At 56.6% G+C, this 26,157-nt stretch overlaps 1 protein-coding gene and 1 long non-coding RNA gene across 3 annotated transcripts; both read right to left on the reverse strand.

The window, feature by feature from the left end:
* Nucleotides 1–4,676: 4,676 nt before the first annotated feature.
* Nucleotides 4,677–13,461, reverse strand: LOC135324788 (uncharacterized). 2 transcript variants are annotated; one of them, XR_010386049.1, is made up of 2 exons: nucleotides 13,409–13,461; nucleotides 4,677–8,599 (listed from the first exon to the last, which is right to left on the reverse strand). It is a non-coding gene; the product is annotated as an uncharacterized LOC135324788 (long non-coding RNA). The 2 variants fall into 2 exon arrangements; XR_010386050.1 differs by lacking the exon at nucleotides 13,409–13,461 and adding an exon at nucleotides 9,483–10,547.
* Nucleotides 13,462–16,165: 2,704 nt separating this feature from the next.
* On the reverse strand, nucleotides 16,166–26,146 carry LOC135324855 (maestro heat-like repeat-containing protein family member 7). Its single transcript, XM_064501857.1, has 15 exons — nucleotides 25,891–26,146; nucleotides 25,415–25,524; nucleotides 24,864–25,013; nucleotides 24,513–24,667; nucleotides 23,951–24,098; nucleotides 23,142–23,326; nucleotides 22,915–23,052; nucleotides 22,086–22,200; nucleotides 21,501–21,638; nucleotides 20,460–20,636; nucleotides 19,437–19,592; nucleotides 18,516–18,617; nucleotides 17,976–18,078; nucleotides 17,551–17,610; nucleotides 16,166–17,208 (listed from the first exon to the last, which is right to left on the reverse strand). The coding sequence occupies exons 1-15, from the start codon at nucleotides 26,144–26,146 to the stop codon at nucleotides 17,015–17,017; spliced, it is 2,187 nt and encodes a 728-aa protein (XP_064357927.1). The 3' UTR covers nucleotides 16,166–17,014.
* Nucleotides 26,147–26,157: the final 11 nt, after the last annotated feature.

Genomic DNA, 26,157 nt, shown 5'->3' on the forward strand with positions numbered 1-26,157 from the left:
GAGCAAAGGGAAGGAGCCACGGGGAGAAGGACAGCGGCAGCTTCCCACCCACTTGGGGAGCGCAGGGGAAAGAAAGCGTGTCCGGTTTGCTGGCAGCTTTTTGTCTGGCTGTACAGAGACAGCTTTTCCCCCTGGGGAACACTGTCAAGCATCTCCCTGATGCCGTATGTAGCTCTTCAATCCCCAGAGGGCTCACTCAGGCCCCTGGGTCATGAAAGAAGCAAGTGGAAGGACCACGGGGCTCACCAAAGGCACACAGAAGGCTCTGGGGTGCACTGAAATGCATCCCGAGAGGGATGGGGCCATGCCAGAAAGCACCCTGAGGGATCTGAGAGGCACTGAAAGGCATCCAGAGCAATCTACGGTGGGACAAACAACACGGCAAGGGCCTGAGAGATGCCAAGGGCACAGGGAGCACCCAGGGATGCACCAAAAGGCTCTCAAAAGCCTCTGGCGTGCACAGCAAGGCAATCAAAGGCTCCCGGGACTCACCACAAGGCACTCGAAGGCTCTTGGGAGGCAACAAATGAACTTGGAGGCCCCTTGAGGTTGCACCAAAAGGCACACGGAGAACCCAGCCCACACCATGCCTTGCCCAGAGGGCCCCTCTCTGCACCAGAAGTGTTGCAGAGGCCCCTGGGGCACAGCAAAAGGCACACGGGAGGCCCTCAGCGGAGGGAAAGGCCAAGCCAGTGATTGGGGATAGGCTGCCGACTGCTCAAAGAGCTCTTGGGCTGCTCTCTATTTGCTGCTTTACGCACCTCCTCGGTGCCTGGCAGCCAGTGTCTGCTGCACACGCTGGACGGGCATAGCTAGAAAAGCTTCTTCCCCTGGCAGGGGCACTGCAGAGGAGGCTGCTCTTCCGTGTCTGCCAAGTCCTCAGGTGCCCAGGGGCAAAGTGGGGCTGGGTGCAGGTCCAGGCCATCTCACGGAGTCGCTGCTAAAACTTCTGCAGTGCCGGCTGTGCTAAGGCTAAGGCTAAGGCTAAGGGACTAAGGCGACCCTTCATTTCCCCCAGCCTTTCCTTTGGCACACAGAGGGCCCCGTCACCAGCCCACGCTCTAGACTGCTCCCAGCTCATAACCACAGGGAAAACAAAGCAGTACGAATACCCTGCTGACAGCTGCTGAGAACCAGCAAAAGGAAAGAGGTGACGAACCGAGACAGGGATTTGGGGAAGCCCTCCTCTCCTGACCTGGCCCAGCCCGCACGCATGGGCTGTGCTGACCTAGGAGCCTCCAGGGAACCTGCCCTGACCGGGGGAGGCAGCCCTGGCAGAGCCAGCTGCTGCAGCGCAGCACCCAGTGCCACCCTCGAGAGAAGCAGCGAAAGAATCAGGGTTAGGGAGTGTGCCTGTGGCTTTGCTTGCCGGTTTCACTGGCCTCCAGTGCAGGGGGCTGCAGTGAGAGCAGGATCCGGATGGCTGCTCTGGTCATTGCAGAGCATCCTGCCTGGGCTGCGCTGGGAGGGACAAGGCTGAGCTGGGCTGGACGGAGGGTGCCGGGTGTCACGGCAGAAAGGGCAGAAGCCAGGGCAGGTGCTGTTGGCTGCCTGCTGCCCGCGTGGGGCTCTTGTCTGGGACGCTTGGTGTGCTGCAGCCTGAAAGGGAGGGGGAGAGGGCTCAGGTGGGACGTGAGCACTTCTCCCTCTCCTTCCTCACACTGGCACTGCCCTGTGCTATACCTGGAGCCACGGCAGAATTTCAGCCAAGCCTAGCATGCCCGGAATGGCACTAGAGACACTCCTCGAGGCCCAGCCATGCTGGGGCTCTGCCCGGCCCCAGCCTCATGCAACACAACAGCTTTGCTCTGCCTGCTTCGAGAGCAGGCGTGGGAACTCTCCCGGCACTGTCCTGCCTGGGTGCCGGGCTTGGCTCTCACGCCTTTGGGGAATTTGCCGTGCAAAGAGACTTCTCCTGACAACCCCCGCCATGGGCACACACACTCCCATCATCTGTGCTGAAAGCGTCCCCCTTTTGACAGCCATCCCAGGGACCCAGATAGCACAAAACTCCTTGCTCCGCCACCAGCTCCTGCAGGACCTAGTCCCAGCTCCCTCCCACTCGGAGGGGGGGGCGGGGGAGGGGGGGGACCAGGGCAGCGCTGCCCCACTCCTGCCACCAGCCCCAGCCAGCCCCAAACCTCTTCCTTTCCCCCCAACCCTGCTCCCCAGGGAAGGGGCACGTTCAATAGCCCTCTGCACCCTGGCCTCTTCCCTTGCTACTCCCCCACGTGGGGCCACCCTGTTACAAGACAACCCTGAGAAGCTCAGAAAGAATGTTCATACTGTTTAAACTAGGCAGATTAGGATAACTTCTATCTCTATGTTCTGAAAAGAAGCAGTCTTTAATCAAAGGCATCCTAGAACTGCTAAAGCCCTAAAAGAAACATTAAATCAAAATGTTTTATTTCTAGGTATGTATTGCCAATTTGGGAAAAGAATTGGAGGTCCAGGTATCCCTAACTGAACTGTCCTCATTATAATACAAAAAATCACGCCCATAGGTCAAAAAGACCAGTGCCCAGGTGAAGACCCCTCCCCTGAGCATGCGTAGGAGTAAAATGGTGTGTAAGCAAAATTATAGTTGTATGTAAATCACTAACAAATCAGTGTAAAAGGGAAAGTTGCAAACCCGGCAATTTGTTTGTATAAATGCTACTTGAAAAGCTGAGGTGCTTGATCTGTGGGAAACCACTGAGCACCCAGGCTTGCGCAACTCTGAAATAAATAAGCAAATGTCTCTCCTCAGTGTGTAATTATTGGCTTATTGCACACCGGGCAACAAATCCACTTTTCGGACAACACCCACAGCGTCCCTCCTATTCTCCCTGCCCTCCCCATTTCCAAGAGGGACAGCCCCAGCCCCTGGGGACAACCCTGCCTGGTCACAGCAGAGATGGAAAATGCTTCCTGCCCTGTACCAGGGAAAACCAGGGAAATTCCACTGTCCCCAATGACCTATAGGGACTCTTGCATGAGCGGCACATGTCCGGTAAGACACAGACACAGCAGTTCACTGCTGCAGGGCTGAGGAGGCACCGGCACCTGGAACTGCAGCTCCTGGCCTGCCACAGAGCACGACGCGGCCGGCTGGTGGGAACCCCGCTGGCAGAGACCTGCCGCCCGCCCGCCATCGTCACCCAGTAGCCCAGTCTGAGAAGACTACCGCTCCCGGCATGCCGCGCAAAACAACATGGCCGCCCGGAAGCCCAGTGCCGGAAGACTGCTGCTCCCGGCATGCTGGGGGCCGCAGCGCTCGGTGAGGTTTGACGCCGTGGAGATTCCGTTCCGTCCCGCCCCTCTTCCTTCCCGTCCCCCCCCGCCATCCTCCCCAGTCCCCCCGGAAACCGCCGCAGAGCCCCGAGCGCGGCCCCGCGAGCCCCAGCACCGGCCCGAGGCTCCCCCGACACCCCCGCGACTGGCCCCGGCTCAGCTCCGACACTGCCGCTGCCCCCCCGCGACTCTCCCTGGGGCTTCCCCTGCGATTCCTCCTCCCTCTCCCCGACACGCCCCCCGCCCGGCGCTACTCCGCGCAGTAAACCGCACCATAGCCCCGCCGCACCCCCTTCCTCCCCCCACCACGTCCTCGGCCCCCACCGCCCCGGCGCACCGCCACCTCCAGCCCTAGTGCTGTTTCCCCTGGCGCTCCCCGGTTGTGCCGCATCACCCAGGACGCTCCCATCCGCCCGGACCCCCGGCACATGCAGAACCCGCAGCCCCGAGTGTGGCGCCCCCGGGCCCCGCTCACCTCTTCTGGGGGGCAGCTGCTGTGCCGGTCCCAGCAGGCAGTGCTCGGCCATGGCTCCGTTGTCACAGGCTGGCCCCCGCACGAGCTTCCCCCAACTGCAGCCCCAGCTCCGGTGGGTGCCCACCCCCTGCCATGGCCACCAGCCCCACCTGGGGCTCATCCCACCCCCACCAGCTCCCCCTGGCATTCATCCCAGCCCCAGGGCCCACAGCTGCAGCCCATCAGAAACTGGGGAGGGGGCATGGCCATCAGCCCCTTCAGGGACAGCTGGGGCTGCCAGGGCAGCAGAGGCACCCCCACTCCTGAGAGCAGCTTGCTGAAAGCTGAAGGGAAAGCCCTGGGGTGTAGAGAGAGGAAAGGGGAGTAGGCAGAGGACAAGAGAACAAATCGAGAGCTCTGGGTGCAACAAAAGTAGAAAAAGGCAATGATAGAGCAAACACAGTGACTCTGGGGGCATCAAAAGGCAAAGGAAAGGCCCTGGGGGCAAGCCAAAATACAAATGAAGGGCCTTGGTGCACACCAAAGAAGCCATAAGGCATGTCACAGTTCAATGCAGCTGACAGCATGGTGCCTGCAGGCTCCCCCCATCCCCATGGAAACACTGTCTCCCAGCTCCAGGTACATAGGCCCTGGCCCCAGACACACAAGCGACACTGGGGAGTGCCAAAAGCAAATCCAGGAGCAGTCTGGGGACCTCATGCAGCCCTGGAGGGGCTCTGGCTGCCCCCACAATGATGGGAAACCCCCAAGAGCCACGAGGGTCCAGGCAATGCAAGGAAAATTCCCCACAGCTCTGTGAACAGCACTGGGCTCCCTGGGAACCACAGGGACTCCAAAGTACAAGGAACTCAGGGACCAGCTCCCAGCCCTGGACACAATGTGTGAGCTCCTCCCCAGGCATCATCTTCAGGAACGACAGACATGAGCACAAAGAATAAAGCAACTGTTTATTGTTTTACTGTGCAGAAACAACACCTGAAAGCAAGTCTGCCATGGAGCTTGGTGCCAGCATGCTTTCCCTTACCTGTGATACCTGAAGAGTCATCACCACACCAGCATCCATCTGTTTGTCAGGGAAGGGTCAGCTCCTGCTGCTGCCCTTGACATGGCAGGTGTCTGAGTAGCTGACAGCCTACTCCTCTGCTTTTTCCTTCAGGGATAGGATTCAGCTCTGAGAGTTGAGAGGAAAATGCCTGATCCCACCTGTCTGCACTTCTGCCCTGCAAGACACTTCCACAGCTCTCAGCTCACCCATCACATTGCCAGTCTCTGTGATAGGCCAGCGCCATATGCAATCCAGCACTCAGGTCAGTGCAGAGCTGAATGCTGGGTACAGGGGGAAGGTTACCAAGCCCAAAGAAGGGTTCACAGCCTGCTGCTTAGCCTTCGGGGCTTACAGTTTATTATCTAAGGATTTAGCCCTTTTCCTTTATCAGCAAGTCATAAGCCTGAATGTTAAGTGACAAACTGCAAGTCTTAGAACCCCAGTGGTTGCCAAAGCTTTAAAATTTACGGATGGGGTTGGATTTTAAGTTCTGTGCCCTGATCGCTAAATGAGCAAACCGTAACCCTTGACTGATAAAGGCTGAGCCCCACAAAATAAAGTAATAACCCATAACTTCTGAGTGAGAGACCCTCAACAACAAACTAAACAATAAACCTTAAGTGAAAAATCCCAAACCCTCGGCTTTAAGCAAGAAACACCAAAGCACTCATGAGCATGAAAACAGTAAAGAGAAGCCAAGGAGTTTTTCCCGCAGCTTAGGAAGTTTCCCCTTCTTTTAGAAGCATAGCAGAACAGGAAGACACACACCAGGATCGTGTTACAGTTGCTGTTTATAGGCTTGTTTTTTAGCCACCATTCAAATGTGAGCATGTGCAAGAATCACTCCACAGGACTGCACTAAGCTGCACTTCCACTGCACCTACCTGAAAGCCTGCAAGCACTAATTCATCTCCGGGTCAGGCAATTAGTATGTTTGGTCCTCTCAGCTCCGTGGGCAAACAGCCACAGCCAGCGACGCCAGTGACCACACCCAGGGGACAACTGCCTCACACCTCCCAGCCCCGCTCACATACGATGCAGCCCAGGACTTAGCTGTGTCCACACTGCAAGTCAGAGCTCATCCTCCACGGCCGGCCGCGCATCTCTGCAGAGCTCCCAGCTGTGACCAGGCTCCTTTGACTGCCCAGCTGGGCTTTGGCACCTGCAAAGAGGTCAGAGCAGTTCCTGAGAGGCCAGGCAACTGCACAGCCCTTACAGACCTACTCCCTAGTCCAAGGCCTGTGATTGTTCCCACAGTTGTGACCGACCCTCCGTGCTGCTTCAGTCACCCTCTCTGGCTCCATTTCATCAGCAAGATGTCAGAGCAGCTCTCATGGACAGTCAGGCTCACTCAGGCACCCGGCTACCTCCAGCCTTCGCTAGATGGTCCTCTCCTCAGGGAAACTCTGCCTCTGACGGACACTCTCAGAAAGCACTGCCCAGCCAAGGCAGGATAGAAACTAAGGCCTCCAAAAGCTCCATACTCTGGAGAGATGGAGCTGATGGGAAACCGACTCGTGCTACTGGTACTGTAGGTTATGCTTTCGCTGTGTACTATGGTGCTGTTGCTTGTACACATGTAACCCCATTTCTCTGCTATAGCAAAGTTACTTTTGTAGCTGGCTCCTGAAAGAAACCATAACTTGTGAAAGCAAAAAGTCCAGGTAAGACAGTTGCGTACTTAAGACATCAGTTGTGAAGGACCTTTACTCTCAAAGCACAAACAATACTGGAACCCCTGGGCTTCAAAGAAAGAAGCCACCTGGAAGGTGTGTGGCCCAACATTAATAATACTAGAAGCAGAAATTGTTTGGAGGGGGCCAGAGCAGCAAAAAGCAAGGAGTTCCAAGGAAAGAAATGAGCCAGAAGCTATGTAAATGATCGCACTTGCTAAGATAAACTCCAAGCATTCTTCATCAGCAAGCGACAGTGGGGAGGGCAGTGGGGGTGTTGACAGCACAGCACAGCCCCTTGGGAAGCACTAGATCAACAACATGGGTTGAGCTGGAGATGTAGGGAAGACACCAGTTTGCATCAAGGCAGACCTGACAGAAAACTGGGCTCGATGCTGGCGTTGTGATCATGACTCAAGCTGCACCGCGTGGCAGCCCCGTCTGCACACAGGCGGACAAGATGTGGTAACTGCAGACTGCACTGACGAGAAGCAGTCGACAACAGCAGCAGCTCCAGACCGCCCTACCGCAGGCACCTGTCCTAACACCCGAGTACTTGGAGCCTCTGCTGCTCTCTGCCTCCACGACACCTTCCCCAGGAGCCTCTTTGCTGTCTACTACATACCCCACAGCATCTCTGGCCCATTCGTGCTTCCCCCACTGCACAGCCACAGCCCTGTGCCTCTGCAGGCAGAGTCACTGCAGCGGTGTCTGATGTGACCCGAACCAGGCAGACCGATGGCACCCTCTGGGTGCTGCTGATCATTCTCTCTGCTGAGCACCAACCACCTCTTGGCACCTGCCACACTAGACAAAACACACAGAAATGACAGACCTTCAGCTGGACACAGGGACAGGGAGCAGAACAGAAGAAAAGAGGGGTAGAGAGCTTGGCAGAGGGATGGAGAAAGAAAGAGAAGGACAGAAACCTGGCCCCAGGGTCAGGGTGCTGGACTAGAAGGACTAGAAGGAGAGGGCTAGAAGGCCACACAGATGGATGGGGGGCTGCACAGAGGACTGGGGAGCAGAAGAGAGCAAAAGAGGGAAGGGGAGGTGGGCAGAAGAATAAAGAGGGGCAAGGAGGGAAGGGGAGGCAGGCAGAGGGACAGGGAGCAAAAGAGAAGGGAAGAGAATCAAACAGAAGAAGAGGGACTGGAAAAGAGGGACAGGGAGCCGGTCAGAGTGATGGAAAGAGAATGAAAATGATGACTAGCTGGCCAGAAGGGTAGAGAGAGAAAAAGAGGGAGGGGAATTCAGACAGAGAGATGGGATAGAACAGGGGAAAAGAGGGACAGGGAGGCAAACAGATGGATGAGGAGCTGAACAGAGGGATGGAACTAGAGAGAGAGGGCTGGAGAGGCGGGCAGAGGGCCAGGAAGGCAAAGAGAAGTACAGAGAGACAGATGAGAGTGGCAGACGGATGGGGAGCTGGACAGAAGGACAGCAGGCAGGTAGCGGGATAGGGAGAGGAAGAGGATGCTGAAAAGCTGGATAGAGTGATAGGGAGCCAGTTAGAGGGACATAAATACTGACAGAGGGATGGAAAGAGTACAAGAGGGATGGGGAGCTGGCAGAGGAATGAGTAGCTAAACAAAGGGATCGGCACCGGACAGAGCCATGGGGAAAGAAAGAGAAGGATGGCGCGCTGGACAGAGGGACAGGGAGTGGAACTGGATGGATCTGGACAGCCCAGAACAGCACTTGCCACGCTCCAGCCCCACTCGCCTGCCAAGCACAAAGAGGTCTCTGCACACTGCTGTGCCCAAAGTCCGCTTCTGGGCCTGCTTACCTGTTTCCCTACAGCTCCGGGGTGTCTGCGTCTGCAAGAGCCAGCGTGCATGCACAGGCCCAGACGGGGGAGGAACCTTGTGTTCAGTCATGGTATTTTACTACTCCTTGTGCATTAGCCCCTTTCAGATGCTTAACCCCAAATGCCCTCAGCCCTTAACAACTTCAGTACCCATGGCACCTGGTTTCTCTCTGCTCTCAAATCTTCCTTGCTCTTTCCTGTCTTGTTTGAAAACCCTCCCAGACCCCTTCCGTACTTACATGCTTCCTCAAAACAGGATCACTGAAAGCAACAAAATGGGCTGAGCTGCTCCTCTTTGAGTTGCTGGCCCTCAGAACAGCAGCCTGCAAATGAATCAAACCACCAGAGTCACTGGCAGACTCTCCTTTTGGAGCTTTTTCTCCCCACCAAAGCTTTAAGGATGGTTCCCTAACCTGGGCAAATGCAGATCCTCCCTTAAGCACTCTAGCAGTTTTTATTCTGGGGTCCCAAGTCACTGTTATGACATTAAGCAGCAAAGCACAGAAAAGACAGGTGGGGTCACAGCTTATCCATCTAGCCACAAAAATTCCTATTTTAGGCCTCACTGGTTATTCAGTATATGCACACAAGCAAGGTAAATGAGAATACGCAAGCCACAAATACCGCTTGCCCCAACCCCTGTTTTGGAAGCCATGACGACAGTCGGGCTTGCCGTGACAGGGAAGTTAGACTAAGCAGCTGATAGCGATTAATCTTTAGCTGATAGCGATTAATCTTTTGGAAACCCTCTGCATCCACATTTTTGGCACAACCGTGCTCTGCACCTCAGTCAATTCAGACACGCACAAGATCCACTGCTTGTAACACTTGCACAGTAACCCCCCCCCCCCCCCCGGCTCTTTAAGATTAGCACCCATTGTGCCACTTGGATAGATGATAATCTGCTGTCTATTTGTTTCCCTGACGTTACTACTTTAGGGGGGATTGAGCAGATTGAATTACCTCTGTGCTATCAAAGGTAAAAGTCTCCAAGATGGTTACAACCTAGACTGCTGCTGAACAGTCTTTCTCACAGCTGGAGAATTTTTGTTCTGGCCCCAAAGGATGATGCTGCTGGCACCCACTTTCCCTTACCGACGTTTTCTAACAGTGCTGCTCCCATGGAGTCAGCAGGTGAAAAGCACTGCTGAAAAAGGCTTGCCTTGTCCTGGGAATTTGAGGGCAGGAAGTGTTACAGCCACTTACTCCCGGTTAGTGAAAGCAGCGTCACATTCCTTGTTCCAGCTCCGTTCCCGACTTCCTTCCAGTCATTTCCACCATGGTCTGCTGCTACTGGCAAAGCCATGTTAACACTGCTGGAGGAAATTACATCCTCCTAAAATTGCTCCAAGTTGGAACTGATGAGAAGGAGCCTTAATTCCACAAGGCTTTAAGCCTGCTTCTATCTTCTGTCTTCCTGTTTCCGCAAATACCATTGCCAGGTAACTACCTGGGGGTTGCACTAATTGAGCCTTCCTGAAGTTGGTCTCTTAATTTTGCACTTCAGACACTTCTCTCTCTCATTCTCACTTGCACACAGAGGCTCTTCTCACTACCACACAGAGGACCAGAGGTGCGGAGTGACCATGCATGGCTGAGAAAATGGTGCAAGAAAGAGGAATTCCAAATCACTAGGAACTATAGAAACATGTAAAACAGAAGGAACCTAGAGAGGAGGCATGGCCTTCCTCATAAGCAACATGCAATCAGTCTGCTGACATTTACAATTGCAAAAAAAGAAAAGATACAAGAGAGTTGAACCTAAGAATTACAGAAAAGCCAACAAGTGTGAAAAAGGGCCTAGTTTGGGGTGATGCATACTGTAGAAGTAAAGATCTAAAATCTTTGTATTCCTAAGTAAAGCCTAAGGTAAAGAGAAACTAATGGGGCAGCTATAAAAATAAAAATATTTTCAAGTTGCAGGGAGAACATTTGAAGACATTGCGTCGGAGATCATACATTATTACCGATTAGGAAAGGCTAAGAAGAGATCCAAAATAATTATTCTGATGGGGGGGGATTAAGGTAGCCCTCAAAAAGTGGAAGTTATGCTCAGAGGCAGAAAACAGAAGTGGCCACAAACTTTCACTTTAAAGCACAATACCTCAGGCCTGAAAAGAAAAATAGTTTGAGGAAAACAATTTGCAGACAGCATGAGAACTGATGAGTATTTTCTCAGCCATGTGAGGAACTGGAAGACTATCAAAGAGTTTGTAAGGCCAATTGATGGTCAAAACTTAAAGAGGGTACTGAAAGTGGATTTTTTGCACCCGTTTTACTTCAGGCAAACTTGAGAAAGTTCCGGGGGGGGGGGGGGGGATGCTCCCCCCCCCACCTGCCATCTGGTGCCAGTTACAAGCAGTCTGCATTCCTGTACTTCACACTCTGAAAGGGAGGATGTCAAGACTCTGAGATAACACCTGCTTGGGCACCAGGACCCTGAGAAACAGCCTCCTCTCACTGCTGGGGCAGTGTTAATTATGGTGGTCTGGACTATCTCCTCCTCATCAGGACCTTGAGAGAGAACACCTGCTTTCACAGCTGGGGGGGTGTTAATCATTGCAGACTGCAATTTACTCCTCCTTACCCCAGCTATGGGATCTCTCCTTGGGACCACCACTGAAAGAGTAAAGCGGTCATTTGCAAACTCCTTTCTTCAGTGCTGAAGAGTGCTCAAGGCAGCTAGCCTGCCATTGGGGGTGTCTGGCCACCCCCTGCACACCCCATGACTGTGGGTGCAATCATCATAACAGTGATGGAGGAGAGTCGAACCCTGCAGTAGCCAAAAGCTAGGGACTGGGACTGTGTGAAGAGAACTGCAACTGGCCTAGTGACTCCACCTTCCCCTGAAGGGTAGAAATAGGTTGACCCCAAAGGCCCTCTTTGGCTCTCTGTGGGTGACAGGGAGCCTGCCAACTTGCAGATCCCCTTGGGACAGGGATGCCCTCCCACAGTTACTTCCCTGGGATTGAGTGTACATTGGCTGCTGAGGCAACGTGTGGATAAGATCAGTTAGAATTGTTTTGCCTCGTTCATTTGTTTGGGTAGTTACAGTTAGTATAAATTAGCTAGCTTTGTCTGTTTACTAAGTAGCTACTGTTAGTGTAATTAGAAAATAAATACTCTAGTTGAGCTAAGTTTCTGTTAATAAGAAGTGTTGCTTTGTACCGTTGTAACTTGTGCAGTAAATTTTGATCTTTGAAACAAGTTGTGCAGTAAATCTCCTCCCCTCCCTCGTGCCACAAGAAACCCACACAGTCCAGAACTGCAAGGTATTGGTTGTTCTGCAACAGCATGCAAAGGCAAGATTGCCGTGCCTTGAGACATTGCCATGAGACACTGTTGTTAGGGGAGCCGTTTTAACACGGTGGCACTGCTGTTAGTAGGCTGTGAGTAGGCCTGGTATAAGTTTCGGGAGGGGAGGAAGCCAAGAGGGGCGCTTGTTCTGGGGCAGCATTAGACATGCAAAGGTAAGACTGGCATGCCTAGAGCTCTTCTCTGTGATCCCTGGTTGGTGGGTGAGCCTTTTTAGCAGGGTAGCACTTGTTAGGGAAATTTCCTACTCTACTCTAGTTTTGGAGAGAAAGAACATGCAAGGTCATGCGCCCTACAAGCAGAACATCTTGCATGACCTTGCCTTAACCATGCTTTTTGTACAAAGTTGAGGAACTGCGAAGAAACCAGTCTAATCCAGCCAGCAGTACGAAAGTGGCTCAAAGGTAGCACCAGGAAAGGTGCAAAATCAGCTAATGAATAATTACAAGATGCACCATCTAAGGCTGGCATGAAACTATCTCATACTATAACATAGCAAGGGAACTGGTAGAACTAAGAATCCTAGATAGTTCTGGCTGGTTATGTAAACGAAAGTCTTGAATATAGAACAATTTACTATCACTTTAAAAGGTGTAACAAAAATATTGCTCAGGGTCCTTCCTGTGCTTCCAGCCAAGAGGCACCTTATAGCTGGCAATAAAACTTTAAAAACTTAGAAATCCGACTCCTGCTGCTCATTACCGGTGCCTGTGAATGAACAAAAGAGAAGAGAGCATTTTAGCAGTTTGGGGACCCAGATATGGGACCCAGGGGGCTTCCAATCTGGTGAGTGCCAGAACCACATTCAACACAGCTGGCCCAGGGTGATTTCACCTGACAGTCCTTGTGGTGTCCATACTCACTAGGGAGGTACTAAAACCGCGTCAGCACGAGTCATGGGGGGGTTCAGTAAGGAAGGTAAAATGGGAAAGGCTTCAGGAAGTAAGGCAAAAGTCTGAGGAACATCCAAGTGATTTTTTTGAATTGCTTGTGGCAAGTCCTATTACGCTATGGAGGGATGTCTGTGGAAAATTTTAGTGAAAGGCTGGCAGCGAGCATATTTGTCCAGCAAGCGGCACCAGATATCTAGAAGTATTTCAGAAAACATGCTCCAGGATGGCAGGAGAGAATTTACAGAAGATACTATCGTTAGCAACTTACATATGTGATGGACGGTCAGAAAAAGGAAGGAAGGAGAAGGAAAGACGAAAGTGGGAGGAAGTGAGTATGTTGGCACCAGCACTGGGAGGATTTCCAAAGGTTAAAAGAAGGGGAATAAATGTGAGAGGATGAGGTCAAAAGGGAAGAGGGACCCGAGGAGCAGGAATGGGTAGGGGACGGTTGGACCCAAATTGATGTGCATATTGTAGGAAATATTGAAAAGAGATTTACAAATGATTACACTGTCAAAAAACACTAAATTGATACAATATGTAGATGACTTGTTGATTGTGAGTACTGATTGTGATTTTTTTTTTTTTTTTTTTGGGCTGGATACTAAAATATTGTTGTGTGCTCTAACAGAAAAGGGACATAAAGTCTCTCTTGCCAAAATGCAGTTGTACCAGTGTCGCGGCCCAAAAGGAGTCGTTCAGGACAACCTCCCTCCTCTTGGGACCAACGACAAAGTTCATGATGCCCTTGGACTGAATTAAGGTGAAACGACACCAGCCAACCAGTTTTAAGATTTAGTAACACAAAGTTAAGGCATGTGGTCAAATAGGATCAACTAGGTAGACAAGTCCCGTGTCAACAAAAAGGAGGGAAAAAGAGAGAAAAAGGGGAAAAGAGAGAGAGAGGGGAAAAGAGATCACCACCCGTGGATCCAGCGGCGTCCCCTTGGTCCTCTTCCTTTGGGAGTCTCAGCAGTGGGGGGGGGGGGGGGGTAAAGGGGGGGGCTCCCGTCTGGTGGTAGGTGGGTCCTCTTCACCCGCCGCTCTGAGTCCAGTGATGTTCTGCTGACTCCACTCCAGTCCTTCACTCGTCACAAACAAGCCCCACCCCCTTCACCCAGTCTGCAGTTTTTATAGGTTCTTGCCCCGCCTCTGGGAGGTGCTTCCTCACTCCCCATGCAGATTAGCGGTCATGCGCAGTCCGCCCTTCCGGAACCTTCCAGAAATGGGCTGGGGGCATCGGGGGGGGGGGGGGGTCTCCTGCTCATGCGCAGATGGCAAATGAGTACGTGCGGTTCGTGCCAGGCATGCTGTTCCCCTAGAGACGACCTTCTGCCCTTTTCACGCCCTTTTTCCCCTGTGCAGGTGCAAGAGGTTTTTCACCTCGCAGACGGCTCCCCGGGGCGCCGGTGTGGCCTTGCCCAATGCGCCTTGGCAGCGGCGGCTCTGCAGCAGCGGCAGCAATGTCGAGACAAAACCGCACTTAGTACCGGTTCTCTACAACCAGCAACAAACTAATTATTTGGGAAGGATAATTTAGTCCTCTCTCAGGAGAGAGATTGATATCATCAGAGTGAATACAAGCAATCCAAGAAATACCAGTCCCTCAGATGAAAAGGCAGGTTAGGGCCTTTTCAGGTACATTAGGATTTAATAGGTATTAGGTTTCACTATTCACTAGGTTTAGTGAAAAAAGCAAAGGCATTAACACAGTTAACTAAAGATAGTGAACCAGATTTAGTGGTGTGGACTCCAGAGGTGGAAAAAGCATTTAAAGAGTTAAAGCAGGCAGTTCTGAAAGCTCCCTCTTTAGCATTACTGGACTATGGAAAGTCCTTTGTGTTATATTAGAATGAACGAAAGGGAATCGCAAGCAATGTTCTAGTTGGGAAAACTGCCCAGGGCTGGTGTGTGATAGCTTATTCTTCAGCGCAGCTGGATCTGGTAGTTCAAGGAATGACTGCATGCTCTAGGACTGTAGTGGCAATGGCTACAATGATTCAGAAGGTGAGGAATAGTGTTTCAGGACACCCTTTAACTGTAATGGTGCCTCATGCAGTGAAAATTGTCCTGACCCAGCAGGGTCACTCATTAGTTACCCACTAATGGTTGCATTGGTCTGAGCTAGTTTTCTGCGCTGAACCAAATGTGGTTTTAGAACAGTGTGATATGCTAAACCCAGCTACTTTGCTACCAGAAAGACTGCAACCCAAAGAAAAAGTAATTCACAGTTGTCTGGAAGTGACAGACTTGAGGCCAACCATTCCACCTACTCTGAAAGAAGAGCCCCTGCGCAATCTGGATTTACTCTTGTTCTGTGATAGATCATCATCCTATGAAAAGGGTCAAAGGGCTGCAGGGTATGCAGTAGCTATGCAACATATAGGACTGGAAGCTGGATCCCCTCGAGGACGATTTGGGGCTCAGGCAGCAGAATTGATAGCCTTAACCCGAGCATGTATTATAGCCACAAATAAGACTGCTAATATCGATATGGACTCCAAATAGGCTTTGGAACTGGTATTTGGAACGGGAATAGTTTGGAAAGAGAGAGGCTTCTCAACGGCAGTAAGACACCAAATAGCCCACTGACATCAGATTTTAGAGGAATTGAACTATCTGAAGGGAGGCTGTGAAGAGGATGAGGCCAGACTCTTCTCAGTGGTACCCAGGGGCAGGATGAGAGGCAGTGGGCACAAACAGAAGCACAGGAAGTTCCGCCTGAACATCAGGAAAAAAATTCTTTACTGAACGGGTGACTGAGCCTTCAAAGAGGCCGTCCAGAGAGGTTGTGGTGTCTCCATCCTTGAGGTACTCAGAAGCCATCTAGACAACATCCTGGGCAATGTGCTCTCGGTGACCCTGCTGAAGCAGGGAGGTTGGACTAGAAGCTTTCCAGAGGTTTCTTCCATCCTCAACTGTTCTTGGATTCTGTGATGGCCCTGGCGGGTGCTTTGTCTTCTGGTGGTGCTTGCTTGTCTTCCGGGGCTAAAGGCAAGGGCCTTGTGCAGGTTACAAAGCTTGTTCCTGCTATCAATTCCTGGAGTTGTGATCTTTGTCAAAAAAAGCATCCCTTGGGGCTGCAGGCCTGCTTTTTGGTAGCAGTGGGAGGCTTAGTTCCCATCAGTGTTAGTGGACTTAGAGAAGGGCTGTTCCTCTCCCAGCACAGCACTTCTTACCAGAGTGCTCCCCAGAACAAACCTTGTGGGAGCCTATTTGTGCTGAACAGGAGCAGCAGCTGGGGCTGCCCAGGAAGGGCTGGGGCTCAACGGCTGCCCCATCTGCTTTGCCGACTCTTACGGCACACATGATGCTCCAGCCCTTTGCAGCATGCTGTCTCTTTGGGTGCCCTCCTGGCATCTGCCGGGACTTTACACGCTCCATCTAGGCTCTCCTGCCTGTGCTCCCAGTGCATGCTGGGCTATGGGGCTGGGAACACCCATGGCCAAGCTCAGGACTGGCAGGAGCTGCCCCTCCAATGTTCCTCTCCCCCAGGGCTGCCTGCAGGAGACTTTCTCAGCAGTGGTGGGGAAGGGGTGCCAGGTGGCCCCCAAGCTCAGTGGGCCTTGGCTCACCTTCTTGCTGTGGTCACATGAAGGTTGGCAGCGTGGTGATCTCCAGGTGGCTGTGGGCCAGGTCAGGGAGCACCTGCTTGTGGCATACGATGACACAGACCTGAGGTAGGGTAGTGCAAAAGATCTTTTATTGAAAACACAATGGCTGGTTATACAGCAATCTAGCTCAGCCACTCCTCCAAGTATATCCTAGGCACTGTGGCATCTTGTGATAGGTAGGAAGACGTCTTCTGATGCCTGGCAGGCAGGCAGGACAGTCCAGCAGGATAGGCCCACCGCAGCTGCTGGCACGTAGGCAGGAAGGCACATGATCACTGGCAACTCACATGCACACATTCTGGCCACAAATCATAGTTACTACATCATTACTTTCTGCTTTAAAGGTTCTCTGCTGTCTTACACAGTGCCATCCTGTTTTGGTCCCCAACACAAACCCTCATCTGAAAGGGGTAAAATCTCTGTGCAAATAATGCATCATCATGTTGAAGGGGCACCCTCAAGCATCTTCCTGCTCTTACTTTTGGCTTTTGAAGTCACGGCGTGTGAAGAGCTCCATCTGCAGAGGGCCAGCAGCCTCTAGGGCCTGTGCAGAGCTCTGGGCTCTGAGGCACTGGTGCCAGGATGGGCAAAGCCAACGGTGCATGGGCACAGGGACTCACAGCCCTTGGCGTGCAAAGGGGAGCTTGCAGCACAGCAGCTGACTTTGCTGCTGAGGCCAGAGTGTGTGATCCTGATGCCTTCAGGGCCTGAGTTTTCCACCGCTTTGTTTGCACAAAGGAAAGACACTGACACGTGCTGAAGAGACAGGGCTGCTTGTTGGGGAAAAGCTCAGCAGAGGGTGGACTGGCAGCACAAGGCTGGGCTGGGCTGGGCCTGAGGGCTGGAGCTGTCCTGGGGCCAGGGAGGGAGGCCAGGAACAGCCCCAGGTGGCCGCTGTGTGCAGAGCAGCCTGGCATCAGGACACAGGCGAGCTCCAGCAGCAAACACGGCCAGCTCCCCAAGGACGGTGCCACCTCTCCCACGCTCTCCTCAGACGGTAGCACAGGCCTTGGTGGGTGCCTCCAGTCCCTGGAGCTCGCAGCAGCAGGATGGTTTGAGTGGCCAGGGAAGAGATCGACGGGCTGATGTCCTTCTCCAAACCTTGCAGGGCTGAGAGAGAAAGGACCAGAGCAGAGATCAAGCCTGTGGACCTGCACAGACCCCAGGCATCCCCTCCTGACAGGGCCAATCCCACCCAGCTCATCCCACGGCCAAGAGGGAGTGGCAGTGGAGTGGCGGGAGGTTGGGGGGGGGGGGGAATGCATCAGCTGGCAGTTGCTGGCCAGCAACGTCCCCAAAGCCCCTGACATCTTCTTGACGCTCTACCCACACGGCGCCTGCTCTGCACGGGCAGCAGAGCCCTCCTCGCCTGGGGCAGGGATCAGAGCTCGCCGCCCAGAGTTGGTCTTCCTCCTCGCCAGCACCAGCTGGTGCCCCGCTGCCCTCACTCACCCTTGCAGATGTCCTCCAGTTTCTCCTTGCTCCGGCCCCTCAGGCACTGCCCAGCAAGCCCTAGGCACACACACAGCCCCTCACAAATCTTGCTGCCCAGCCCACCCCCAGCAGTAAAACTCTGCTCCGTGCCTTCCAGCCTGGCTGTGTGCCCTCCTCCCCTCAGGCAGGGCTGACCCCCCGGGTGCTTTCCCCCGTGCGACACCCAAGGAAGCTGGGAAGCTGGGCGGGACTGAACAAGGCTCCCACCAGCCCCACGTGCCTGGGCAAAGATGGGAGAGGGTGACGTGGAGCCCCCAGGCACCGCGTCAGGCACTGGGGGCTCCAGCAGCCACAGCAGCGCCACTTCCTGCTGCCAGCGCAGCAGCCAGGCCTTGGGTCAAGCTGCCCCAGGACAGAGAGGGACCCCAGGGGTTGCCACTCACCAGTGAACCTCACGGCTGCCTCCCGCAAGGGCTCCTGTGGGCTCTGCAAGCACGACAGGCTGTGGCGCAGGTATTCTCCTGCCCTTCTGCTGTCCCTCGCCAGCTGGGGAGAGCACAAGAGCACGGGCTTGGCACGCACCCTCCTCACCCAGCCAGGCACTCCCTCCGCCCAGCACTGGCCTCCCCAGCCTTCCCCTGCCAGGACGCTCACCACTCCCACACACAAGCTGTGCAGTGCTGAGGCTTGGAGGCAGCAGGGGGCTGGCTGCTCCCCAGGGATGCTGCAGTGCTCTCCTGCTCCCAAGGCCTGGCTGGGTCAGGGACTGCTTTAGCATCCCAGGGGCCAGTGAGGGGAGAGGCGCCTGGAGAAGAGCCCTCCGGGGCAGTGTGCTTGGAGAAGGGCAGCAGCAGTGCAGCTCCAGGCTGGCAGCCCCACGCTGCAGCTGTGGCGAGGGGCACAGCTGCCTGCCTCACACATTGGGCAGGGAGGGGGACAGCCCTTGTCCGGGCTGCGTCTGAGGGCTTTGGGGCTGGCCTTACCAGGCACTCGCCGATCCTCCACGTCTGTGCTGCCGCGGTCAGGTGTCCCAGCTGCTCCCACTTGAGGAACTTGGCAGCACCAAGGAGGGCTTCCTGCGAGGCCTGCACAGCAGCAGAGACTGAGAGATGCCATCGCAGCCCAGGGGAGAAGACCCTGCACCCTCCTCCCCCTGGCAAGCCTCACGGCCTTTCCCTGCCCAGCTGGGCACCCAATCTGCCACGGTTCCATGCCCTGGGCACAGACATGGGGCAACCACCATCTCAGGCACCTCGCTCTGCCGCAGCAGCACAACAGACACCCACCCCCAAGAGCTGCTGAGCTGGAGGTAAGGCCAGGAGGAGGCTGAAGGGCTGCAGTCGCACAGACACCCAGGCAGGACTCAGCTTCACACAAGCATTCCCAGCACAGTGCTTGGCTCCCCAGCCTGATCCATTGCTGCTCCCTTGTGCCCCGGGGCCAGAGCAGGGTACTCGGGATGCAGGGCCAGTCCCCTCTCCTGGCTGCATCTCCCTCCCTGGCACTCTGCCCTCCCCGGGCTCAGGGGCTGTGCAACTTGTTGGCTCCCAAAATGCCTTGCCAGTGCTGCACCTCTCGGTGTGCACCAGGGGCACTGCGGGCACAGGGTGAACTTAGTGAGCAGGGGGTCTCTTCCTGCGGTGGGCGTGCCTGAGGGAGCTGGGGCATGCCCCGGCCCAGACACCTCCAGGGCCCCTGGGCAGAGCACAGCAGCAACAGGGAATGGGGGTCAAAGCCCGGCCTCGCACACCTGCAGGCACAGCTGGGAAGCCCCGAGGGGCTACAGTGCTTAGGCCCTTGCAGCCACGGGCTGCTGTGGCACCAGGGAGAGCAAGTCTGGGAAATGCCATGCCCAGCTCCTTGGCCCCTTAGAAACTTCTAAGACCCTGGTTAGAAATCCATACCTGGGCCACGTTCAGGATCTCGTCATGCAAATGGAAGACCAGGGGGAGCAGGCTCCTGTGCACTTGCTCCTTCACCTGCTTATCTCTGCTGCCCACTACAGCCTCCATGACATCTTTGAAGAGGTGGATGGAGAGCTCTCGCACGTGCCTAGGCTCCTGGTGGGAAGGAAGAAGCAAGGGGCATCTCAACACTGGCTGCTCCAAGACCACGATCAGCACGGGGATCGGCATGGCAGATGTGGGCACAAATACTTCGGGCCCTCACTCCGCACCGAGGAGCTGTGGGCCAGGTCTGCAGCCATTGCAAAATGGCCCCAGGCCCACGCAGGGCAATGCAGCAGGCTTCTGTAACACGCTGTGGCCAGGCAGAGCAGAGCTGGGGGAGATGTCCGTGTCTGCAATAGCTCCTCTGGCCCTGGCCACACTCCCGCTAGTCACCCCCAGCAGAGGCCCACAAGAGCTGCCCCAGGAGACGCACCGAGGAGGAGACAGGGAAGGCCCTCCACAGCAGCTCTTGCATGCATCCCCATCCGCTCCAAGCCCCACCTGCCTGCCACGGCAAGCGGCAAGAGCGCATCTGCAGGGATGGGCAGCAGCAGGACAGGCTTCCCTGAGCTCTGCCTGCCTGCCCCTCCTGGGCAACCTTTCTTGATTGCCTGGGGGCTTGCTCCGCGCTCCCCAGCTCAAGAGGCTGGCAGAAAGAGGCAGCCACGCGGCATGGCCTCTCCCTCACGCCCAGGCCTGCTTCTGGCATGGCAGGGGCCAACCACAACATGGAGCAGCCACGGGCAGAGAGGGCGCTGCCTCAACCTAGTCCTGCACACCAGGACACCATGGGCAGGACAAGGCAATGACCCCACATCCACAAGGCAAACAGTTTCCTGACAGCACCCAGGGCCTGTGGTGGAAAGCGCAAATTCGCATGCCGGGGGCATGCGCACAGGGGAAAACACCACAGCCGTGACGCCGCACACAGGCTCACAGACATGCCAACAGGGCCCCCAGCTCTTCCCCCAGCCTTACGTCATCAAAGAGCGGCAGGAGCTTCTCCAACAGCTGCAGAGCGATGCCAGCCACCCTCTCTCTGGCCATGACATGGACCACATGGCTGAGCACCACCAAGGCCTTTGTGCCAATGTCCCTGTCCACATCCTGCAGCTGCTCCATGAGGAGTGGCACCAGGAAATGCATTCTTCGTACCTGCGTGAAACACAACCTCGATTTCTGAAGAAAGACACCTGGCCCTGGCAACGATGCTTGCCTTATTGGACACCATCTTCCTCTCTGGCTTTCCAGAAGCAGGCACAGCAATTACTGCAGCAACCTGCTGCCACGCAGGGCTTACTGGCACAGCCACAGGGGGTGTGGCGACTGGGGGCATAGGCAGGGAGGAGACACCAGCATGGGCTCCTCTCCACCTGACCAGTAGCCCTCTTCTGCACCACACTTGACTGGGCAGGGGCGCTAGTGGCTAACACTGTCTGGAAAGCTGCCCAGGCCACGAGCAGTCTCAACCCTAGCAGGCTTCTTTCCCGTTGGGGCTCAGTGCCCCATTGCCAAGGGCCTGCAGGCACCTACCCCTTGTGCACAGGGGCTGCAGTGTGGCACGGCACAGCGCAGAGACCCCCCCTCCGCAAGGCAGCACTCAGCATGCCGTGGCCCCTGCCTGGTGGGGGCTGCTGCCTCACGGCCCCAAAGCTGCGTGTGGCATTAGCCTGGCCCTGCGCTCAGGCTTGCCTTCCACCACGCAGCAGGATGCTCCCGCTGGGCACAGCACTCCCACCACACAAGCTCTTTGGAGCTGTCCTGCTTGGTGCAGGGCCAGGAGCTCTTGCTGGTGCAGCCACAACATGCAGTGGCAGGAACGCTTTCAGGCATGCACTGGTGTCTCTCACTGTGTGCCACAGCCAAGGGCCTGGCCCAAAAGACTCGGGGAGATGCACAGGGCAAGGGCAGAGCTGCAAAGTCCAGCAAAGTCCAAGCTACTGTGTTACCCAGACACCCCCACCCCCCCCCCCAGCCCCACGCTGCCGGCACGGGTTCACCCGGCTGACCCCTGCTCACCGTCTCCTCCCTCTCACACAGCAGGACGAGGCCTCTGAGCACCAGCCCGCGCATCACCCCGCAGCGACTCTGCAGATACCTCCCAAGGACAACCAGCACATCCTCATCTTCTCCACAAAGGTCACCGCAGGCCAGCAGCTGAAACACACAGCACAATGAGACTGGCACTGTCAGCAGCACTCCCTGCCTCGTGCAGTGCTGCATCCCACCAACAGCTCCGGGCAAGGCCACCGGGCCCAGACGAAGCCCGCCACAAAGGCACCCTTGAGTGCGGAGAGCCCCTGGGGCCCCACTCTCTGCCCGGGGCATCACTGCACCGCACAGATTGCTCGCCTGCTCCTCCACACTATCTGCAGCCTCTTATCCGCATGCCTTTGAGCAGACGGGCAAGAGAGCTGCCACAAGGCAGGCAGGAAATGCAGGTGGGCACAAGAGTTACCCCGCCACAGAGGGGCCAAGCCCCGGGTAGTAATCACAGTGCACCTGCTCCCCAGCTCCACTCACTGCCGTCCACCCCTCAGCGGGGGCACAGGACACTAGAGGGGATAGGGGCACGCCAGGTGCACCGCCTGCCAGCACACTCACCTCCACCAGGAAAGCCATGGCAGGGATCTCTTGCAAGGCCTCCTCCCTGCGGAGCAGCTCTGTCAGCCGCTGCAGCATGAAAGCACGCAGGTGACTTGATGTCTTCCTCATCTCTCTGGCAGAGGGAAAAAGGCACCATTGCTCTTGAGCAGCAAGGAAAATCTCTTCTGGCATCACCCTGCCCCATCCCTCTCGTCTGTCCCCCATGGCCTATGACAGGCAGGGCAGGGCAGGACCAAGTTTCTGCTCAGCTCCGGCAGCCGACCGCATTTGCTCGTGGACACGTGGTCTTTCCCCACCACACCTCACCATGAGGAAGCCACTGCCCAGCAGCATTCGGCTCCTTTTGGCGCCGGAGACTGGAAAAACATCCTTCCGGTCCTGAAGTCAGCCCTGACAACGCGACCCATTTCCTGCTCACTTTAGATTCATGCCCCCCATGGGCTCTTCCACTAATCCCCTGGGCATCCTGACCCTTCCCTGCTTGGCTGCCCTTGCGGGGGCTGCCTGCACACAGTGCCTGCGGCTCGCTCTCAAGGGCACGAGCCCAGGCCCCGTGTGAGGGGACTCCAGGCCTTTGTGAGGTGAGTGCTCCTGGCCCCCACACTCTCTTGTGCCTGGAAACACCCATTCTCCCTCGGCAGCTTGCAAAGCCTGGCAGCGACGGAGTGGCAGCTCCCTTGGCCGCTCTACTCGGCCACGCCTCACTCACAAGTGCTGAAGCTGCAGCCCCGTTCCTTGAGGCCTGGGCACCCCTGCGGGCTTGGTGGTGTGCCCCATCTGCAGGGCAGAAAGCCTGGGGGCACAGCAGGGACAAGGGGGCTCTCACCTGGCCAGCAAACCCACTCCCCTGTAGAGGGTCTCTGTGCTGAGCAGCAGGTCCCAGCCACGCTTCCTCTCCATGAGCAGCACCTGCGCCTCATAGCCAACACAGCACAGCAGCGCTTTCATCGTCTGCACTGTGAACCTGTGTGCAGAGCAAAGCCCAGGTCACACCGGCACCCCTGGCCCTGCCCCCAGGTCCACAGCAGAGATGGCGGGGCTGAGATGCAGCACCTCACGGCACTGCTCAGAGCAGACTCTTCCCCTTGGCATTCCCTCCAGATCTCGGCCTCCTCTGGCGACAGCTCTGTGGTGAAGGAAATCTGGAAGAGCAGCACCAGGAAGAGCTGGTGGAAAAAGGCCTCCACCTCCTGCAGGTAGCTGGACTGCTGGAGGATCTCATGAAGCGCTCGTGTTGCCTGCCAAAAACACACAGAGACAGCTCTCGCTGCGGAGACGTCCCTGTCGCACGGCCCCAGCACCACCGGGCGTGAGGCTCAGACACTGCCCTGGGCCACGGGACGTGCAGAAGGAGTGCACGGTCTGGCTGTCCACCCAGACAAAAGCTGTGGGCGCTCTGTGGACTCAGCTCCTCTTCATGATGTGGACACAACAACCCTTCCTGGGGCGGCGGGAATGTTGCCCTGGGGGCCCTCGATGCACAGGCCTGCCCGGCATGTGCCTTGCTCCTGCCAGGCCCCTAACCATGCCCCGCACACTAAGCTAGACCCTAACCCAGGTTTCCAGCCCACTAAGCAAGGTGCAGGGGCAGAAGAGGGGGGGAAGGCCACCCAGACAGGGCTCCAGGGTTGTGTGTAGAGGGCCTCATGCAGTGCACTGCAGCCCAGGGTGCTGCCGCAGCGCAGGCCTCCCCAGTGGAGCTGGGCAGGGCCCTGCCAGCCGTAGCCCTGACGGGCTGTGCCTGTGCGCCCTGGGGGAGGGCACAGCCTGGGGGTGGATGGGGAAGGGGAGGACTCCCTGCCTCTCGCCCACAGAGGTGAGCCCAGCCCTGGGAGCGCGCGAGGCCTCGGCCGGAAACTCACGGCCAGGGAAAAGACGTCTGTGTCGTCCCCATCCGAGGTGAATATCTCGTGCAGCGGCCAGTCCTCCAGCACGCTGAGCAGCTCCTGCAGCACCCTCTCCGCAGCCTCGGGCTTCGAGACCAGCAGCCTCCACATGGCCGCGGCAGCACTGCAGGCCCAAAGCACCCTGTCAGCAGCTGCCGCGGCCACAGCACCGTGGCCTTGGCGGCCCCAGAGGGCCTGGGCTGGCCACCAGCCCTGCCTCTGCCCACTGCCCTCTGCCCACTTGCTGGCCGCGCCCAGCCGGCCCTGCCCCACCTCCCAGCAGACAGCCAAGCTCGAGCACACAGCTTGCGGGGCAGGCAGGGAGCAAGGCAGCTGGGCTCTGGGGCTGACGGCACACAGACTTGGTTGGCTCTGGCTGATGCGGCCCTGCCTGATGCACCGTGGCTGGCACAGGGGCACAGCGGGAGGGCCCAGCCCCTCAGCACTCTCTTGAAAAGCTCCATCAATCTGGCAGACCACATGGGATGAGCCCAAAAGGCTGCGAGGCCCCAAGCACTAGAGACACCTGGGCGCATACCTGTCGCATGATGGGCAACACCGCAACAGGGTCATGACCACGTCTTCAGGGTACGTGCAGGTCAGCTTCAGGAGGGCCCTGTCCAGGCTGAGCCGGGCAGACACCTCTGTGATGGAGAGCACGCTTCTCCAGATGCACCTCACTATCTTGGGCACCTGGAGGGGACACGGCGCAGAGTGGGGCTGCTGCCGGAGTGCAGCCATTTGCCCAGCTCCCACTGAGAACGGCATCCCTTGCCACCGCTCTGTGCTGGCCTCAGGGGGGGCCGCCTGTCTGGCAGACCTGCAGTCAGGGGGAAAAACATCCCCCGGAGGGCTCGAACCCCGGCCACACCACCCGCCACCTACTCACATGCTCCATAAGGCAGGCATCCTCTGTCACAAGGACATCCAGCATGTGAGCAGCTGCCTGCGTGTCATAGGCGCTGCAGGCTCTCATGGCCCTGATGGCCATGACGATGACGTCTGTGCTCTCAGAGGGCTGCAGGTATTTCCCAACTACCTACAGGAGGAAGGGCAGCAAGCAAGGCGCATACGTCACACCCCGTGTCCCGACTGCGCTGCCTGCCTCAGCAGCGAGTGGCCCTGGAGACAGACACGGGGCAGGGCTGGCACAGCCACCCCCGGCGAGCCAGGAGCTGGGGCCCTGCTGGGCTGGGGGACAGCACTGGGCAGCAGGCGGATGGTTGGGCTCAGGGGCCCCGGGCGCTGCTCCTGCGCGCGACCAGAGCTCGCTGGCGGCAAGAGGGAAGCCTTTGCCTAGTCCCGGCCCACGGACTGTGTGAGCCCTCTCCCCAGGCACCGCAAGGCCCCGGCAGCCCCGCCGCTGAGCAATCCCTCTGCTCGTCCAAGCCGCGTGCTGACCCCTGGGCTGGCAGTCCCAGCCAGGGAGGTGCTCCTTACCGTCAGGAGTTGCCTGGCATCGCTGGACTGTGAAAGACAGAAGGCGTTGATTGCTTCCCAGTCCTTCTGGAGCTGCAGGTGCTCTGGGCTAGCCGGCCACTGCTCCCTGCCTGGACAGGAGGGGAAACGCAGGGCCCTCAGCGGGAAGGCTGCGTGGGTGCCCGCGGCCCACTGAGGGCGTCAGGGAGGACTCTCCCCTGGCAGCCCAAGAGGGCACGCCAGAAATGTCTGGGGAGCAGGATCCCCTGGGAGGGTCTGGGCCTACGGCAAGGCGGGGGGGAAGGAGCAATTGCTTTCAGGAATACAGCGAGGCAGAACGTCTTGGACCAGACTTTCTGCTCTGAAGCAAGAAAGGAGGCCTCAGCGTAGCAGGTGCTGCCAAAGGGTTTCCAGGTCACTGCTAAGCAGCACAGGCACGAGGCTCTGGCGGCTGGGTGGCTGCGTCTGGAAGGACCCAGCCCAGCGCAGCTACTCACTCTCTTCCCGCAGGATGAATCTGCAGAGGTGCCGAAGAGCAGCCGCAGCCCTGTCACTAGTCCCCTGCTCCTCGTAGGCACAGCAGAGCGTGAGACACCCCACCAGCTGCCCCAGGATTGGGAAATGCTTCTGTCTCCCATGGCCAGAGCTGTCGCTGGTTTCTTCAAAGTGGTGCTGGGCCTGGGGGCACAGGAAGCGCTGGCACCAGGGCTGAGGGGCACCGGTCAGGACCAAAGGCCCAAACCCACAGTCCATCGAGAGCTGGA

This window comes from Dromaius novaehollandiae, chromosome Z (assembly GCF_036370855.1).
Source record: "Dromaius novaehollandiae isolate bDroNov1 chromosome Z, bDroNov1.hap1, whole genome shotgun sequence".
In the NCBI taxonomy this organism is placed as follows: Eukaryota; Metazoa; Chordata; class Aves; order Casuariiformes; family Dromaiidae; genus Dromaius; species Dromaius novaehollandiae.

Excerpts from the sequence above, each read along its gene's own strand:
- LOC135324855 (XM_064501857.1), bottom strand. The coding sequence starts at position 26,146 with ATGGACTGTGGGTTTGGGCCTTTGGTCCTGACCGGTGCCCCTCAGCCC. Across the intron at positions 22,201-22,914 it reads GGAGTGGGTTTGCTGGCCAG|AGAGATGAGGAAGACATCAA; the intron begins GTGAGAGCCCCC and ends TCCCTCTGCCAG. Across the intron at positions 19,593-20,459 it reads TCCTGCCGCTCTTTGATGAC|GAGCCTAGGCACGTGCGAGA; the intron begins GTAAGGCTGGGG and ends CCTTCCCACCAG.